The following is a 15,762-nucleotide window of genomic DNA, read 5'->3' as shown; positions in this document are numbered from 1 at the left end:
AATTACTACCACTGGAACTTCAGCAAATCCCCAAATCAACCACTCCCAGGCAAATCTTCACCAAGGCAACAATAACCCATAGACTTTAAACAGACACCAGGCAAAGCACATTTGACCTTACAAATTCAAGATGAGGTTCCCTTCACTTTGGTTCCTTTGCACAGTTGCAGGCTTTACAGGCTGGTTAGATCTTTCGTGCCTCTGACCTACACACGCAAACTCATTTTTGTTTATACCTAGCTTCCCCTTTGAATGTAAATTTTCCATTGTATTGCTAGTTTTTAAATTTTGCCTCTCAACAATAATCCTTTCATTTCACCAATTTTATTAGTAATATAAGCACATTGCTTGGCATCTCCCAGCTAGGTGCAAGATTTTACACATCCTTTTGAATGGTTTATTTAAAAATGCAAATTGCACTTTACCTTTTAAGTAACATGTTTATCTATTTAACATCTCAAAACTACTGTATATCAAAGCACCCAGACTAGCTGGCTTTAATCCAATAAAACCCACCCCCCGCCCCACACACACACACATAGATACAGATTACTACAATTCTAATTTAAAAATAATTTTCCAATATATAGGCATTAATATCTACATGACAACAGTGACTGCACTTCAGAAAGCTTCATCTGCTCTGAAGAGCTTTCAGACAACAGGAGGTCATGTGCAATATAGATATTAGTTTTTTGCTGCTTTCTATAGGTTGTTAACCTGTTAACATCTGAATGTAATTGGTTGCTAGAAAATGCATTGAAATCTGGGGAGTTGGCAAACTTGACATTCTGGTGATTTTTTTTAAATTGTGAAATTTGAGATGAAAATGTTCTTTGAGCCTCCTGTAGTTTTTCCAAAATCCCTTCCGAGATTCAAGGGTTGCTGTTGGATAATATATGAATAATTCCTTCACGGGCTCATTTGCTGTGCCACGAGATGCTGCATTTTATTTTTTGCTTACAGGTAGGTGTAATGAATGTTTTTGCTCGAAGCCTGGTTGACCCTGAGGGTACCTCTGACGATGGTTTGAAAAATTAATTCCACGCACGCCTTAAATAATGCACCAGTCCTGATCCTGGAGGGCTTTGCCTGAAAAACAATGCACACGGGTACCTAATCTTATATATGAATAATAAATAATCTCAAAACTAAGTCTCTTATACCAATAGTGATCGCCTTAGATTCTGCACACAGCTGGAATACTGATATTTAGTCAAAACTGGAGTGGGCATTCATTTCTATCCTCAAAGTACTTTTGATGAAATAACCTTGTTCTGCAACACTGCATAAAAGCAATGATAAACCTGTACCAAATATTGGATCAGCCAGAGTTGGAGCATTGTGAGAGGTTTTGGATAGTCCTTTGCAGGAAGGAGGCTTTTTATGCCGTTGCAACAGCGTGATGGTCATTTTTACTGAGACCAGCTTTTATTTCCAGACTTTTTCATATAAGCATATAGATGGAGACCATTCAGCCCATCCTGCCTGCGCTAGCTCTTTGAAAGAGCTATCCAATTAGTCCCACACCCCTATTTCCCCCATAATGCTGCAATATTTTCCCTTTCAAGGGTACATCCAATTCCCTTTTGAAAGTTCCTATTGAATCGGGTTCCACCATTCTTTCAGGCAGTGCCTTCCAGATCATAACAACTTGCTGTATAAACGAGTTCTTCTCATTTCCGCTCTGATTGTTTGGGCAGTTATCTTAAATCTGTGTCCTCTGGTTACTGACCCTCCTGTCACCGGAAACAGCTTCATCTTATTTTCTCATCCGTTTTTTAAAACAGAATTCAAATTCTTAAACTGCTGCGGGTTTGAACTCTCATTCTCTACATTCTCAACGCAGGTTTGTAGGTCACTAGTGCAGCAACACAGCCTGTTTTGAACAGACCCTTCTCCCTTTCATCTGGCAGGAAATGCGTTTCTTTACAATTAAGTCTGCTCCGAGATTCTGAGCTCCTTGGCGGATTTCAGAATAATTATAAAATAAACTAGCACAGGAGATGCTGAAGGTCAGTCCTCAATCGTCATGAGGAGGAACCTCAAAAGGTTTTACTGCTCCACCAGGAGCAAAGGGGGGATAAATGATCACCCAAATGCTGGAGTTACTATGACAGAGGAGCTCGTTCACATTTATTTTCAAGGGCATCCCCACAAGTTCACCATTCAGCAATTTGCTGAATCCATTTGACGGCAAGGAGTTTTCACAACACGATGAAAACAGGGACAGAACATTTCATTTGTGTTTTGAAGAATTGGGTTTATTTAGAAATGAATGGATAGCTTTGTTTCTCAGCATTCTACCTGCTTCTACTCCATAATGAACAGCATCTCCTTGAACAGTATATGATGACGTACCCAGTATCTGATTACCTAAAATTAGGAAAAGCGCATGTACAAACATGTAATCTATTGTTAATGTTGTCAAGGATTACTGTAATGGGTAGCTGCTCTTGATCTAGTTTCCAAAGTTTCTGATTTACCCTTATTTCTCAACATGTCTGTACGAGTTATCCAATAGCAAATTAGTTGAAGCCTCTTATGTAACAACATAATGCCATAATACAAACAGAAAATTCTGGGAGCCCTCAAGCAGGTCAGACAGCATGAGTGAGGAGAGAAACAGAACATTTCAGGTCAATGACCTATCATTATAACTAGAAAATGTTAGAGAAGTAGAAGTTTTAAGTGCAGAGGCAAGGAAAGGTGGGGAGGTGAGGAAAGCACAAAAGGATAGTTTTGTATTAGAGTGGATGGCAGAAAAGATTAAATGTGGTTATTAAGAAGAAAAAAAACTACTTGAAGTCTATATTTTAAGTACGAATTTAACATTGTTAATCATTCAAAAACAAATAAAGACTTGAATTTACATAGCACCTCTCATAACTTCAGGGTGACTTCGGAGTGTCCCAAAGTGCTTTAAAGCCTATAAAATGTTTTGAAGTGTCGTCACCATTGTAATGTAGGAAACGCAGCAGCCAAATTGTGCACAGCAAGATCCCACAAACAGAAATGTGATTAAGACCAGGTAATCTGATTTTGGTTAAGGGATAAATGTTGGCCAGGACACCAGGGAGAATTCCCCTATTTTTGTTTGAAAGCGTGCCTGGGATCCTTTAGAGGGGTCTTGGTTTAACATATCCATCAGCAGCTCCCCTTTAGATTGGAAAATTGTAAATGCAATTCCATTGCTTAAGAAAGATGAGAGAAAAAACAAGAAATTACAGCCCTGTTAGTCTAACATTTGCAATGGAGAAGTTATTGGATTGAAATTAATCTATGAATAAGGACAGAGTAGCTGAGCACCCAGTGAAATTTGAGCTGATTAGTGAGAGAGCCAATATAGATTTCTAAAGAGTAGATCATGCCTAATAAATGTAATCAAATTTTTTGAGGAAGTAACTGAAGTCATGGACAGTGGAAAGTCTATGGATGTAGTTTATATGGACTTCCAGAAGGTAATTGATAAAGTTCCACATAAGAGACTGTTAGCTAAAATTAAAGCCCATGTAATTGAAGGCAAATTATTTAACTGGCTAGGAGATTGATTAGGTGATGGAATACAGGGTTACTGAGTATGTACTCAAAGTGACTATTGGTGCCCCACAAGGATAAGTGCTGGAGCCTCAACTATTCACTATACAGTATTTACTAATGACTTAGAAAACAGAATAGTGAGCCATATATCCAAGTTTGCCAATGGCACAAAGATTGGTGATGCAATAAGCATTGTAGATGGGAGTATAAAATTTGTAAGAGACATTGATAGATTAAGTGAGTCGTGAAACTATGGCAAATGAATTTCAACCCAGTTAAGTGTAAGGTCATCCGTTTTGGATGAAAAGCAGATACATCTGAGTACTACTTAAATCATGAGAAAAGCTAGGAACAGCGGAGGTCAAAAAGGTTTAGGGGTCCATGCAGACAGATTGCTAAAATGGAGAGGTCAGGTAGAAAAAGAGACTCGGCACGGACTCGATGGACTGAATTGCCTCCTCCTGTGACAAACAACTCTATGTGAGTGTCGCTGCCTAGGTCAGCATTTATTGCCTATGTGCCCTTGAGCAGCTGGTGGTGAACCATCTTCTTGTCCATCTTGACCAGGGGTTTTAAGCTCTCACCTCCTCTCACTTTAGCAACTCTTGCATGTACATTTCAATCGACTTTATGCCAACTACTCACTCCTTAGAGACTCTCATTCAGCAACATGTCTGTGCATTGGTGCTAATCTGGGGAGGCAGAAGGAAGAATTGTATCAGGAGGCAAGTATGTAATTAACACAAGAATTAAAATTAAAGAAGGAGATTATCAAGTGATGCATTGTAAAATCTTAGCATTCAGAAAATGTAGAAGCAGGTCATAAGCAAATAAACAGACAGAGATAAAATTTCATTGCCTATTGTAGTTACATCCATTTAGATAGTTTAGTTATTGAAGTAGTTTCTGTGTGGTATAATTAGCCATTGTCCCTCTATTGCTTAGAGTATCTATTAAAGCACCAAGAGCCAGGATTAGGTGTCCAGGTGACGCTCCTTGTACTGATGTTTACAACCAAGTTGCTAATAGTGACCACTGTGTATGTGGTGTGAATATTCACAATGTGATCAACCCACTGGCAATACAAACCTTAACGAGAAGGAGCCACTTACCTGAAGCGTGTACCTGGGGAAAGGTAAGGGGGCACAGAGTGTCCCAGGAGATTCAAACATCTACTCCACAATGTCTCACTCTCTAGTTGCTAGTTCCAATACTGGAATGAGCCAAAGGGCAAGTTACAAAACCCTGCACTGGGAGTTTAAATTAGGACCCTAACAATCAGGGTTAGAGAATCCGAGAGATTGCTGTTTATGGTTGGGATTTGGCGAGTTTCTTTATGTAAATTTGATTGACTTCCTCAGCTTTCTCTGGACAAGCCATAATTAGCAAATTGATTTATCAGAAGTTGTATGTGATAACATATAGATTGGGCAAATCAGAAATTATATACAATAGCATATAGCTGGAGAAAATCCAGCATGGTGGACAATAGTGTGTAGATTGGGTCAATCTGGAATTGTGTACAATAATGTACAGATTAGGAAAAGCAGCAGTTTGCACATAGTGATTGATATTCAAAGCCCTGATTCCATTTCTCCCACAGAATATTTCACATTTTTGTTACTCTGATCTGTTGGTTCGCACTCTCGACTCTGACTGAATTGGGGAAAATATTTACACCCCATCAAGTCACCCTCCAAATAAATGGGGCAAATCTGAGCTACTACTTTCAATGTCCCTTGTCTCACGCTCTCTAGTAGGGAGAGCATTTTGTGTGTTTTTCTAAAATCTAGTTCGAAACGCTGTGATCTTTTCAAGTGTTTGAAATGAACACAAATTGAATTCGAGATCATTTTAAACTGCAAATGAGGACAAAATCATCTAGATGGCCCTTGAATGAAAACTACTTTTTGCACAACTTATTTAAACCCATTTACCACTGGAGTGATAAAAGATAAAAACAGAAAATGTTGGAAATACTCGGCAGGTCTGGCAGCATCCATGGAGTGAGCAACAGAGTTACCGTTTCAGGTCAATAACCCTTCATCAGAACTGGACATTTAACAGTTTATTATCAAGTACAGGGTCCAGGGAAAGTGGGGAATAAGGGAGACAATGGAGAAATGTCAGTGATAAAGTGGAGAGCAGAAATAATTCAATGACAAGTGATGTGTATAATCTGTAAACACACAGCCTGATGTTAGTTAATCTGCTTCTTCTCCCAGCTGACAGATATCGAGAGGGGTACAGGAGCTGTGGGAAAGCATGAGAAGCCACTCAGTGTGGCGGATTGTGGCCATCACTCTCAGTCTCTGGTCACTGGACAGTTCAGGTAACTACAGATCAACTCGAAACAGTCTAAGAACAGCCGAGAAGTATCCTAAATCTTAACCTCCTGTACCTAGCAAGTCGGGCATGGGTTTTCAAAATCACTTTTATCAAAACGCGTTTTATCAATTAAAATTTTAAACCCAAATTTGCTGGGAGTTGTTGAACAAATTTAACCGAGAGCTATAATCAGTTATCTGTTCGTCTGTCCATCCATCCATTGGTCAATCTGTCTACTATCCATCTTTCTTGTTATTTATCAATCTATAGTATTCACTGTTTTTTTTATTCATTCATGGGATGTGGGCGTCACTGGATGGGTCAGTGATTATTGCCCATCCCTAATTGCCCTTAAGAAGGTGGTGGTGAGCTGCCTTCTTGAACTGCTGCAGTCCATGTGGTGTAGGTACACCCGCAGTGCTGTTAGGAAGGGAGTTCCAGGATTTTGACCCAACGACAGTGAAGGAACGGCGATATATTTCCAAATCAGGATGGTGAGTGACTTGGAGGGGAACTTCCAGGTGGCGGTGTTCCCATCTATCTGCTCTATTTAATTATCTCGGCTTTCAGTATCTATATCTTTCAATATCTTTTACTATTTATGTATTTATTTATTTGTCAGTTTCCCAAACTGTTCCCGTTGTTTTGGATATCTCTCCTCGCCATGGCAGCATCAATGGAGCAACCAGGTTGACGATTAAAGGACGGGGTAAGGATGATTCCTGTGCCTCCCACTATGAGCTGATTGTTAATCCCCTCTCCTGCTGCTTCTGAGATACTTTGACTGTCTCCACAGGATTCTCGGGTGGGGAGCAGTTTGATTACACATCAGCAAGTGAAAAGCTAGGCAACAGCGTGCAGCTGCTATCCGAAACTAGCTCCATCCCCTGTGAGGTAGAGAGAGATTCCAGCCACCAGACACAGATCGTTTGCTACACCAGGTACCGATACATTCATCCTGCAATCGATAGGGAACTGCATTACTAAAGGTTAGAAAATTTGGCACCCAGTTAGAAAACCATAGAGAAAGGTAGACGGCAGACAGATAGGCATTGCTGCCTATGATCAGCATTCATTGTCTATCCTTCTGACACCCAGCTGATCAAAACAAAGGATTTTAAATGCTGCCTTTGTCTAATATTGAGAGTGATGTTTCATTCACAGAGGAGGCAGTGGTTTAGTGGGATTGTCATCTAGTAATCCAGACTAGTAATCCAGAGACTCAGGGTAATGCTCTGGGGACCTGGATTTGAATCCTGCCAAGGCAGATGGACTTTGAAACCATTGTCAATTGTCATAAAAACCCACCTCTAATGTCTTTCAGAGAAGGCCTACTTGTTGGCTCCAGATCCACAACAACATGGCTGACTCTTAAATGGCCTAGCAAGCCACTCAGTTCTCAAGGGCAACAAATGCTGGCCTAGCCATGAAAGGATAAAAAAAAAACCTGCAGCGTGTAAAAGATGTTGCTTTGGATTTAATGAATGTTTTCCCTTGTTCTAGACCTCTGCCAGAAGACAGCTATCATGTTCTAGTAAGTGTAGACGGGGTTCCTATCGATCACAACAACAGGATGAACTTTAATGTAAGTGCAACATTTTTAACCTCGCATCCTTCGATGAAGGAGCACTCACAGACCAAGCCTTTCCGTGTGCTGCTCATACTATGATGTACTTGATTGGTCAATATAATGTGAAGCATCAACCCAAATAAGAAATCAAACAGTGATAGGAACATGTGAAAAATAAATTGAAATTTAAGGTGTAGTGACTGTTGACTTTTAAAACCCCCATTCAGTGAAAAGATACCTGCCACTGGTCAGAAGCAGTTCCATTCTCGTGGAAAGATGAAGGGGTAGATTTTCACCCTCACAGTCTGAGCTGTGACCTGAAGGAGCAAATCATTCCCTGATTATAGAACCTACCCGATTTTTATTCCATGCATATACAACTCTTACCTTTTCTGTTTAGGAAAAGACCAATTTTTGGGAATCAGGGAGGCTGCAAGAGTGTAAAAACACACCCACCTTCCAACTGAAATTAAAGACCATGATTTCATCAGTAGTTAATTAATGACTTTTCTTTTACCAGGCAGAAGACCACTATACCCCAACCATTGATGAGATTTCACCAGTGTCTGGATTGCCAGGTCTGTGCTAAAATCATCTCCTTACAATCTTACAGATAGGGAGAAATGGTTCCCATTGGTGAAAGGATCATGGGCACAGCTTTAAAGTGATTGGCAAAGGGAGCACCGAGATGTGAGAAAAAACTTATTTACACAGCGAGTGGTTAGGATCTGGAATGTACTGCCTGAGAGTGTGGAGGAGACAGGGTCAATCAAGTGGTTAGGATCTGGAATGCACTGCCTGAGAGTGTGGTGGAGACAGGATCAATCAAGTAGTTAGGACCTGGAATGTGCTGCCTGAGAGTGTGATGGAGACAGGTTAATCGAGTGATTAGGATCTGGAATGTACTGTCTGAGAGTGTGGTGGAGACAGGTAAATTGAGTGGTTAGGATCTGGAATGTACTGTCTGAGAGTGTGGTGGAGACAGAGTCAATCAAAAGTGAACTGGATCATTTTCTGAAAAGGAAACATGAAGATCTATGGAGAATGGGCAGGGGAGTGGCACTGGGTGAATTGCTCCTGCAGAGGACCAGTACAGACACAGTGGGCCAAATGGCCTCCCTCTGTGCTGTAACCATTCTTAGTCTTGGATTCTAGATATATTCACAATGCGTCAGAGAAGCAACTCTCCCAATATGCCACACATGCTCCTTACATATCCTGTTCATCTTTCCTTTGAAATAGCATGTGAACAGGAGGAAGAGGAACACAGACTGATTGATAAACTTGTATCGTGCAGGAGCTGAGTAAGAGGTGGGAAGTCATGGTTTATCGGAACACTGGCTGCTGATCCTCTTAGACAAGGTTCAACATTGTATTTCCATCCTTCTCACATCAATAAATCTTTATGCCCTTAACAACAAGTCTTTCAGCTTTTGGAGTTTTCCAACTGTTGAAACTTCTGGGAGTTTTTGTGTTTATTCTCAGGATGTGTGTTTATTGTCCACCCGTTTGACCTGAGAGGTGGCAAGGCAGCTTCTGTCTGATGCTATTTAAGGGCTTCCGAAAACTCTTCAAAGATTAGTTAAGTGTCAATGATGTTGCTGTGGGACTGGAATGACAATTGGGCCACATATATCTTTTCACAAAGAATATTGGAAATCTGGAACTCACTCCCACAAGAAATTGTTAATCTTGGAAATTTCAAATCTGAGATTAATAGATTTTTGTTAGGCAAGGGTATCGAAGGATACAGAAGACAAGTGAGTGGATAGAGTCAGGACATGATCATTCCTTGAATGGCAGAACAGGCTTGAAAGATGGAATGGCCTCCTCCTGTTCCTGCAGTTCTATACGATAATGTTTGCTTCTCTGACGGACATTGGTGAACCAGTTGGGATTTAGGATAATTCAACAACTTTATCGTTACTTTGCTGGTGTCAGATTTTTATTTCCAGTTTTGTGTTTTTTTAATTCAAGTCAAATTCTCAAACGGTCAGGGAAGTTTCAGAGATGTTCATTAAGCCTGAAGAGGAATTGTGTCTGGGCCTGCCACTGGTGCCTTGCTAACTGCAGCTTTCTCCTGATCTCACACTCCACTTTCAGGGCAAGAAGAGCAATCGAAACAGATTGTCCCTCACTGATCTCCCACCAAAGTTACTCTGCGAGAGCAAGAAACCCGTCCATCAACCAGTTCCCTCACTGGGGAAATTCTGACACAATGCCAGAGACTCCGCTCTCTCCAACCTCACTCCACCTCAACTCTTTCCACACTCACTATACCTCAACTCTCTCCACACTCACTCCGCCTCAACTCTCTCCACACTCACTCCGCCTCAACTCTCTCCACACTCACTCCGCCTCAACTCTCGCCACACTCACTACCCCTCAACTCTCTCCACACTCACTCCACCTCAACTCTCTCCACACTCACTCCACCTCAACTCTCTCCACACTCACTCCACCTCAACTCTCTCCACAGTCACTCCACCTCAACTCTCTCCACGGTCACTACGCCTCAACTCTCTCCACACTCACTCCACCTCAACTCTCTCCACACTCACTGCGCCTCAGCTCTCTCGACACTCACTACGCCTCAACTCTCTCCACACTCACTTCACCTCACCTCTCTCCCCGCACTCACTCCGCCTCAACTCTCTCCACACTCACTCCACCTCAACTCTCTCCACACTCACTCTGCCTCAACTCTCTCCACACTCACTCCACCTCAACTCTCTCCACACTCACTCCACCTCAACTCTCTCCACAGTCACTCCACCTCAACTCTCTCCACAGTCACTCCACCTCAACTCTCTCCACACTTACTCCGCCTCAACTCTCTCCACACTCACTCCGCCTCAACTCTCTCCACACTCACTCCACCTCAACTCTCTCCACACTCACTCTGCCTCAACTCTCTCCACACTCACTCCACCTCAACTCTCTCCACACTCACTCCACCTCAACTCTCTTCACACTCACTCCGCCTCAACTCTCTCCACACTCACTCCACCTCAACTCTCTCCACAGTCACTCCACCTCAACTCTCTCCACAGTCACTCCACCTCAACTCTCTCCACACTCACTACACCTCACCTCTCTCCACACTCACTCCACCTCACCTTTCTCCACACTCACTACGCCTCAGCTCTCTCTGCTATTTATATTTATGATCACTGTAGCCATCTTCCAATTCACTTCCCTCCCCCCTCCATTTTAGAACAGTATTATCCCTTCTATTTCTGTCTTTCTCTGATCTGTTCACTGTCTGGCGGAGTTGGTTTCTCTCCTTTGTGCTTTTTACACTCTGATAATCTGATGGAGGTGGCCAATGTGTTAAATCCAGCAGTTTCCAACTTTCTAGCTTCTCTGTAACTCCAGCCGGTTCACCCTCCACTCCGATTTGTTTCACTCTTCCAATGGTGGCCGTGAGATCTTTTACATCCACTTGAGATGGGATCGCAATTTATTATCTCATCTGAAAACAGCACCTCCAACAATGCTGCACTCCCTCAGTGTCAGCACAGGTGACGTGCTCAAAATCTCTAGAATGGGGCTTGAACCCGTGAATTTGAAAATAGCCCCTGTGCTCTTGTTATGACGATCTCCAGCTTTGTGTACGAGGCTTCAGTGGAAACGTTCTTTAACCATGTTTTCTCCGTCACTCTTTCTGATTTCCCCTTGGTTTCTAGGTCAACTCATTACCATCCGTGGAAATATTTTTACTGATATCTATGGCAGTAACAAACCAACTGACTCCAATTCCAGAAATACCAGGATTTTGAGGTAAAAACATACCTTTGAGTAGAGTGCATGAGCACAGCCCAGCCATATACACAATGTCGCCTGGGTCAGATTTGTTGAGCTCAGTAGGTTATTCCCGTTCCTATGTTGTTTTGTACGAAAGCAGCTTCTCGGTCTGGGTTTTGGGGTGTAGTTCAGCCAAACGATTGGATTGACATGAATAGTGATGATTCGCAGTTTTGTTTTTGAACCTTCTGACCTTCATTGCCGCTGGGTCAAAATTCTGGGACTTGTTAACGAAACAAGATTATGGGAGGTCACGGTTTGGAGACAACGAGAAAGACAGAAACAGAGGGAAAGAGAGAAAGAAAGACTTGCGTTGATATAGCACTTTTCACAACCATCTCAAAGCAGTTTATTGCCGATGACAAAATTTTTGAAGTGTAGTCACTGTTGTAATGGAGGAAACACAGCAACCAATTTGTGCACAGCAAGATCCCACAAACAGCAATTTGAAAATGTCCAGCCAATCTGTTTTTTTAGGAAATGATGTTTGGGTCATTCTTGTCCTTGAGTACTTTTAAACTTAAAGAAAGGAAAGCCTTTTTAGCCTATCAGAGGATGATCATTGAATTGAATCTTTTTCGAGAAGTCCTCTTTTATTCTTTTCTTTATGGACCTCTGAGGATTGGGGGGGTCTAGTGACCTTCGAATGTCGGTCACTGTGGCATCATTTACTCAGCTATCTGTTTTTCAAAATCTGGTCTTTTTTATTAATTTCGAATGAAAAGCCTTGAAAATAAAAGTGACAAACAGAAACCAATCATGTGATGTGTTTTTCAATTCTAGAGTCTACGCTGGGGGAATGCTCTGTGACCTCCTTCACCCGGATTCAGATACATTGTGAGTTTTGCAAGATCCTTAATGATGAGCGAGTTCCATTCGTCCTACTTTAATTAATTCATCCAGTCTGATTCTGAACTCCTCCCATTGCAGTATCCAATTCAGTGATACAGGGCTTTTGTTTAATACTTTGTCCAATTAATCTGAAAGTCCTGAGTTGCTGCCTCTGATGTCAGCTGTGGCTCAGTTCATAGCACCCTCGCCTTTGAATCAGAGGGTTGTGGGTTCATGTCCCACTCCCGGAAACCAAGAACTGTGATTGTACTCGAAAGGGTTGCAATCTGTGACTGTTGATAACTCGAAAGAGTTTCCAGACAGTGTTCCTCCTCCTAGTTCCTAGTTCCTCCTCCTCCTCCTAGTTTGGTGCCATTTGCAAATGTCACCAATTAAGGTTTCTGTGCACATATAATTGATTTGCAGCAATTCTCCCTATGGCACTCCGTTCATTACTCTGCTGATAGGCATGGATTAGTCTTAGCAAATGGAATCAACCTGGAATCAACAGCTCATTTTATATCCCATCAAATTCTCATTTCCATTCAAGTTGGTTCACTTTCACCTGTGCTTCATCACTAAACACCATTTCACCCCCAGTTTCTTATCCATACCCAGGTTCTGCAACTTTGTGCTTGACAAACAGCCTTTCAAGTGGAACTTTGGTAGAAACTCTCTGGCAGCCTGGGTGCAACGTGTTGTAAGGCCCACCTCTGTCCCTGAACAATGGATTTCCTTTATAGATTCAATCCTCCCATTAAATTAATGAATTGTACGCAGCAGCTTAACTGACATTAATAAATAAAAACAGGAAATGCTTCTTCAGAGTCAGAAGGACTCGAAATGTTAACTGTGTTTCTCTCTCCACCGACGCTGCCAGACCTGCTGAGTTTTTCTAGTGTTTTCTATTTTTATTTCAGATTTCCAGCATCCACAGTATTTTGCTTTTAGCTTTACTGGCAATATTTATATCATTATTGAATAACTTTATTTTACACTTGCAGGTACGGTTTGAAACTTGACTATACAAACAGCAACAGAGGCACAATGACTTGCAAAATGACTGGAACCTACGTTGGTAAAGTTGAGATGTGTTTCCTTAATGTTCTGTATGACATTCTAAATGCAGTAACTGGTACAGCTTTTCAACGTGTAAATGTTTATTGCAGGTCACCACAATGTGAGTTTCATTTTGGACAATGGCCATGGAAGGTAAGATATTTACAGCAAGCAATAGGTTGTGAGTTTAAAGTTTATGGGGTAGTAATTATGTTGCACGGGCCACTTGTGGAGTTGTACCAGGGTACATATATAGCAATGGGGAGGTGGTGGCATAGTGGTGTTGTCACTGTCATGAGATCCAGGGTGGAGACCTGGGTTCAAATCCCACCATAGCAGATGGTGGAAATTGAATTCAATAAAAATCTGGAATTAAAAGTCAGATGATGACCATGAAACCATTGTTGATTGTTGTAAAAACCCATCCTTCCTTTAGGGAAGGAAATCTGCTGTCCTTACCTGTCCTACATATGACTCCAGACCCACAGCAATGTGGTTGACTCTCAAATCCCCTCTGGGAATGGGCAATAAATGCTGGTCCTGCCAGTGATGCCACATCCCATTCATGAATGAATAAAAGAAATGGGCCCTGTGCTATTATACAGCTGCAATCACATAGCACCAGTTACCTGCTTTTCGCATGCTCCATATATATCATCATATATTTGTGGTCAAAACATAAAACTTTATTTTCAACATTTCAATTTTCTTAATTTTTAAAGAAACTTTGAAAAATATTCCAATTTTTAGCACGGACCTGAAAGAAGTCTGGTTCGTATGTTTCGTTTATCCAACCAGGTATATTATACCTCCAGGATAGTAAATATGCAGGGATGATGACATGGACACATGTATATTTGTATATTATTTATAAGTTACATAGGCACATAAAGAATATTCATTTTTCAAACAATATATTCAAAACTGCATAGCATTTGCACTATTTCATAGCATTAGACATTAGGTTGAAATTATTTTAAAATTCACAATGTATAGAACTCGACTGTTTAGATTTGACAGAAGCCCTGCTTTCTTCTTCTTGTAAGTTGATCTGATTTTTCCCCACTGTAGGTCTTTGTCTCGTGTGAAAACTTACTTTGTTTCTTCTCTCAATAAACTCAGTATGTTCCAAACCTATGCAGGTAAGGACAATGGTAGTTTACTCCGGTTAACTGGCTGCAATTCCATATCTCATTGTGCTATACCACATTTGCTGGAGTTACCAGCTGCTTGTATATCTCCATCACACTTAGCTACAGACTCTAGTCACTATTGAATATCAAACTTGTATTTATTGATTAGGGGAGATGGTGGCGCAGTGATAATGTCACTGGACTAGTAATCCAGAGGCCCAGGCTAATGCCCAGAGGACAAGGGCTCAAATCTCACCCCGGTAGCTGGTGGAATTTTAAATTCAATTAATAAAATCTGGAATGTAAAGCTAATCTCAGTAATGGTGACCATGTTACTAACATGTTTTGTTGTACGAACCCATCTGGTTCACTATAGTCCTTTAGGGAAGGAAATCTGCCATCCTTACCCGGTCTGGCCTACATGTGACTCCAGACCCACAGCAATGTGGTTGACTCTTAACTGCCCTCTGAAATGGCCCTAGCAAGACACTCAGTTCAAGGGCAATTAAGGACAGGCAACAAATGCTGCCCTTGCCAACGATGTCCACATCCCATGAAAGGATAAAGAAAAAAAATAGAGCTTTTAACTGGGTGAAATGTCCCAACGCCCTTCAGACAAAAACTGATACTGAGCCACCAGTGAGCTTAAAGCAGGCGACCAAAAGCTTGGTCAAAGAGGTGGGTTTTAAGGAGAATCTTAAAGAAGGAGAGAGGTGGAGAGGTTTAGGGAGGGAATTCCAGAACCTGGTGCCCAGGCAGCTGAAGACACGGCCGCCAATGGAGGAGCAATAAAAATCGGGATGCCCAAGAGGCCAGAGGTGGAGGAGAAGAGAGATCTGAGGTTTGTTGGAGGTTACTGATCAAGGAGAGTCAAGGTCATGGAGGGATTTGAAAGCAAAGTTGAGAATGTGGACATCATAGGGCAAATTCAATCATCTCACCCTCCTAGAAGGAGTCGTGCTGAAAGGCTGCATTGGTGCTTAGCGTTACAGCTAGAATGTACATTCCCTTTGAGCAGAGCTCAGAGCAGCTGGAGAAGTGAACTTACTCTCACCGTCTCATCGGGGAACTTTGTTTGGGATGGTGGAGGCCAGCGCAACTTTCCAGGGCCTCATGAGGTCCTCATTGGCATTCATCATCTTCTTTAGCATTAAGTCTTGCACTAACTCATCAGGGTTCAGGATTTGTTTCATTATAATTCTAAGAATAATCGCCTGGTAGGACAAAGGACAACATACTTCTCTGCACTAATTGTGGATTAAGAATGTGGTATTAGAAGAGCAAACAAATGGTATTTTGTGTAACAAAAGTGAGATATTTTTGTCTAGTTTTGAATAAGTCATAGAATCATACAGCACGAAAGGAGGCCATTCAGCCCAACATGTTTATGGGAGAGTGTCCAATTAGTCCCACTTCTCCTGCTTGTTCTCCATAGCCCTGTAAATATGGCCCCATCAAGTACATATCCAATTCCCTTTCGAAAGTTCCTGCTGA

At 41.6% G+C, this 15,762-nt stretch overlaps 1 protein-coding gene across 1 annotated transcript in view; it reads left to right on the top strand.

Moving 5' to 3' along the window:
- The first annotated feature begins 5,805 nt into the window (after window positions 1-5,805).
- Window positions 5,806-15,762, top strand: part of pkhd1l1.1 (PKHD1 like 1, tandem duplicate 1) — a 192,886-nt gene continuing 182,929 nt past the window's right edge. Inside the window, exons 1-10 of the mRNA XM_078539759.1 lie at window positions 5,806-5,872; window positions 6,491-6,577; window positions 6,665-6,809; window positions 7,372-7,453; window positions 7,959-8,016; window positions 11,128-11,221; window positions 12,029-12,082; window positions 13,081-13,154; window positions 13,246-13,288; window positions 14,207-14,277. Coding sequence (XP_078395885.1) covers window positions 5,806-5,872; window positions 6,491-6,577; window positions 6,665-6,809; window positions 7,372-7,453; window positions 7,959-8,016; window positions 11,128-11,221; window positions 12,029-12,082; window positions 13,081-13,154; window positions 13,246-13,288; window positions 14,207-14,277 — 775 coding nt within the window. The remainder of the gene's footprint in view (window positions 5,873-6,490; window positions 6,578-6,664; window positions 6,810-7,371; window positions 7,454-7,958; window positions 8,017-11,127; window positions 11,222-12,028; window positions 12,083-13,080; window positions 13,155-13,245; window positions 13,289-14,206; window positions 14,278-15,762) is intronic.

The sequence above is a fragment of the Cetorhinus maximus genome, chromosome 4 (assembly GCF_964194155.1).
Source record: "Cetorhinus maximus chromosome 4, sCetMax3.hap1.1, whole genome shotgun sequence".
Classification (NCBI taxonomy): Eukaryota; Metazoa; Chordata; class Chondrichthyes; order Lamniformes; family Cetorhinidae; genus Cetorhinus; species Cetorhinus maximus.
The sequence above is the reverse complement of the archived record's forward strand: the minus strand, read 5'-3'. Positions and strand labels throughout refer to the sequence as shown.